At 67.3% G+C, this 3,820-nt stretch overlaps 1 protein-coding gene across 1 annotated transcript in view; it reads left to right on the top strand.

Annotated features, from left to right (window-relative positions):
• The window catches only part of FBRSL1 (fibrosin like 1), an 86,024-nt gene that overhangs the window by 70,223 nt on the left and 11,981 nt on the right, over positions 1–3,820 (top strand). The window contains exons 8-12 of the mRNA XM_032270896.1: positions 268–485; positions 941–1,009; positions 1,180–1,397; positions 2,143–2,199; positions 2,391–2,486. Of these exons, the coding sequence (XP_032126787.1) occupies positions 268–485; positions 941–1,009; positions 1,180–1,397; positions 2,143–2,199; positions 2,391–2,486 (658 nt within the window). The remainder of the gene's footprint in view (positions 1–267; positions 486–940; positions 1,010–1,179; positions 1,398–2,142; positions 2,200–2,390; positions 2,487–3,820) is intronic.

Genomic DNA, 3,820 nt, shown 5'->3' with positions numbered 1-3,820 from the left:
GGGGTCCCCGCGGGAGGCGGGACCTGCGGGGCAGGGGCCTGCGCAGCGGGGGGGGGGGGGCCCCGCGGGGGGGGGGGGCCTACGGGGAGGGGCTAGCGCGGTTTCCGGTGGAGTCCTCGTGGGTACCGGACCCGCAGGGAATGAGCCTGTGCTGCCTCGGGTGGGGTCCTCGTGGGGGTGGGGCCTGCGGGGAAGGGGCCGGCGCAGCCTTAGGTTGGGGGGCTCTGCAGGGTCGGGCCGGCCGGCACTGAGCCCCGTGTCCCGCAGCAGGAGCAGCAGCGTGGGCAGCAACGCCCATCTGGGCCTGGGGAAGCACGTGTCGCTGTCACCACACGGGCCGGGCCCCCACCTGTCTACCTCACACCTGGCGCTCCGGTCCCAGGCGCAGAACCAGCACCACGCGGCCATGTTCGCCGCGCCCCCGACACTGCCCCCGCCCCCGGCGCTGCCGGCCAGCAGCCTGGTCCTCCCAGGACACCCGGCCGGTAGGTGTCTCGGCCGCGCTCTCGCCCGGGGCAGAGATGGGGATGCGGGGACGCGGCCACTGGGGAGGGGCGCACAGTTGGGCCCTCCACCTGCTGCGGGCTCGGCGAACCCTGGGCGCCTCTCTGGCCGCACCAGTGGGTCTTCCCCAGGGTCCCCGCTGGTCCGCGGGCCGTGTGAGTGCAGGGACAGGCAGGACGCAAGTGCGCACACACGGACAGACGCGAGTTCGCGATGAGACGTGCGCCCAGGCGGCCTCTGGCGGGGGAGGAGGGGGCGCGCGGCGGCAGGCGCCATCTCAGTGGAACCCCCACCGCTAAGGCTTCCTCCTCGGCCCCGGGCGCTTCCTCAGGCTCCGAGTCAGCCCTGCCACGGCTGGGGACAGCCCCGTGTCCCGGGATGGGACCAGGACGCTGGCTCCCGGGGAGGGGCTCACCGTGTTCTCTCTTGCCTCTAGATGCCAGCCTGTCGGTCTCATTCAGCCAGCCAATCATGTATTGCCAGCCTCATTCGGGGATTCTGATTGGTACTTGGTCACAGGCTCCTCTCTTACCTGCACCCCTGGGCCCGCACGTGGCGAGCGGCCACCCCGGCTTGGCCTGCCGACCCCGGGAGTGCCAGGTGACTATCCGCCTCGCCCCACCGGGAGCCCGCGGCCGACGTGCCTCTCTGTCTCTCTCTCTTTTTCTCTTGTAGATCACGAGCTGCTCAGGCAAGAGCTGAACACGCGGTTTCTGGTGCAGAGCGCCGAGCGGCCTGGCGCCTCCCTGGGCCCGGGGGCTCTGCTGCGGGCGGAGTTCCATCAGCACCAGCACACACACCAGCACACGCACCAACACACACACCAGCACCAACACACATTCGCCCCGTTCCCCGCGGGGCTGCCCCCGACGCCGCCCGCCGCACCCCCGCCGGTGCGTAGGCCCGCGTGCTGGCAGGGGCTGGGTGGGTGTGGGGCGGGCACACGCAGCAGGCACACGCAGACACGCCCGCACGCACACCAGCCCCGGAGAAGGCAGGGGCCGGCAGCACCTCTGCCCGCCGGATCCCCAGGACACCCTCTGGCGTCCCCACCCCAAGCCGTGCCCTGAGGTTCCACCCTGGGCTGTGGTCCTGGGCTTAGGCAGGCACCCCGTGCCCACGTGCCTGGGACACCCTTACACCTGTACTTGGTCCCCAGTGCCAGCGCTGGAGGCCGAGACAGGCCTGAGGGGCACCGGGACCAGGAGTCAGGGTGCCTCCCACGTCCCCCGCCCTGGAGGCTGGTCTCAGGAGGGAGTTGCTGGGGGCTCAGGTCTTCTCCACTCTTGGGTTTTGTTTGGAAACTGGCCACTTTGTCAGTAACCCATTGTGTCCCCAGACTCACCCAGCAGCCCCGGCTTCATGCCTCCGGCCTCAGCCAGGCATGCACAGCCCACGGAGGTGGGCCAAGCTCCCATCCCCTGCAAGAGGACCCTTAGGTTGGGGGAAGACCCTGGTCCGACACTGAGTTCAGAGCTGTGGGGCTGGCACTCTAGAGGAGCCTGGGACAGCTGGCCGCCGCCTCGGGGAGCACAGTGCCATCCTGGTCACTGCCCAGCCCGGCCAGGTGGGCGGGGGCCGGGGCCCAGCGAGGGTGTCGTGTGTGGGGGGCCTCACCCTCCCCTCCTTTCCTTCCAGTTTGACAAGTACGCGCCCAAGCTGGACAGCCCCTACTTCCGACATTCCAGCGTGAGTGTGAGTGTCCCTGAGAGGTCCGTCGCTGTGCACACAGGCCCTGGCCACAGAGGGTGGGGCTGCTCCTTGCCTGGCCTGGTCCCTGCCACATGGGTGCCGCCTCCTGGTTACAGGCAGAGGGTGATTTGGGGATCCGGGCCACTACCCTGGTGATGGGGCCAGCCCCTCCATCTGCTCTCCTTCTCTTACAGTTCTTCCCGTCCTTCCCTCCTGCCATCCCGGGACTGCCCACCCTGCTCCCACACCCCGGCCCCTTCGGGTCCCTGCAGGGCGCTTTTCAGCCCAAGGTACCGCTGCCCTTGGCAGGTGGGGCGGGCACAGCAGGTGGGTGGGATTTTGGGGTAGTGCACGACAGCCTCAGCAAACTCTGCCCACAACCATCCTCCCTGTACCCGTTGTAATCCGAGCGCTGGCGTGAGTAGCCTCTGCTGGGGTGAGGGGCTCTGCTCTCTATGTGGCCACCATGGGAGGGGCAGGGGGTCCAGACTGGGAGCAGCCCCAGGAGGTGGTGGTCGCCCACGAGGGGCTTCAGCCTCCGTGCAGAAGGCACCAGTTCTCGGCAGGAGGCCCCAGCGTGGACAGCAGCCTCACCAGCCGTCCACACTGCAGGGGACCTGGTTCTTTTAGGGCCATCCAGGCTGCAAAGGTCCTGGATCTTTTTCTTTTTTCTTTTGAAACAGAGTCTTGCTCTGTCTCCAGGCTGGAGTGCAGTGGCGTGATCTCGGCTCACTGTCACCTCTGCCTCCTGGGTTCCAACGATTCTCCCATCTCAGCCTCCCGAGTGGTTGGGATGACAGGCGTGAGCTACCAAGCCTGGCTAATTTTTTGTATTTTTATTAGAGACGGGGTTTCACCATGTTGGCCAGGATGGTCTCGATCTCCTGACCCTCATGATCTGACTGCATCAGTCTCCAAAAGTGCTGGGATTACAGGCGTGAGCCACTGTGCCCGGCCAGTCCTGGATCTTTTATGCTTCGCAGGTACAGGATACCCAGGGCTGTCCAAACCACAGGAAACCCAGGCCTTACAGGGCCGTCCACACCACAGGAAACCCAGGCCTTACAGGGCCGTCCACGTCACAGGAAACCCAGGCCTTACAGGGCCGTCCACACCACAGGAAACCCAGGCCTTACAGGGCCGTCCACACCATAGGAAACCCAGGCCTTACAGGGCCGTCCACACCACAGGGGACCTGGGTCTTACAGGGTCATCCACACCGCAGGAAACCCGGGCCTTACAGGGCCGTCCACACCGCAGGAAACCTGGGCCTTACAGGGCCGTCCACACCGCAGGGGACCCGGGTCTTACAGGGCCGTCCACACCGCAGGAAACCCGGGCCTTAGAGGGCCGTCCACAACACAGGAGACCCAGGCCCTGTAGGGCCGTCCACACCGCAGGGGACCCTGATGTTACAGGGCCGTCCACACCGCAGGGGACCCAGGCCTTACAGGGCCGTCCACACCGCAGGAAACCCAGGCCTTACAGGGCCGTCCACACCGCAGGGGACCCGGGTCTTACAGGGCCGCCCACACCACAGGAAACCCGGGCCTTAGAGGGCCGTCCACAACACAGGAGACCCGGGCCTTACAGGGCCGTCCACACCGCAGGGGACCCGGGCCTT

Source organism: Sapajus apella, unplaced genomic scaffold (genome assembly GCF_009761245.1).
Source record: "Sapajus apella isolate SASKATOON/1434 unplaced genomic scaffold, GSC_monkey_1.0 scaffold218, whole genome shotgun sequence".
Taxonomy (NCBI): domain Eukaryota; kingdom Metazoa; phylum Chordata; class Mammalia; order Primates; family Cebidae; genus Sapajus; species Sapajus apella.
The sequence above is the reverse complement of the archived record's forward strand: the minus strand, read 5'-3'. Positions and strand labels throughout refer to the sequence as shown.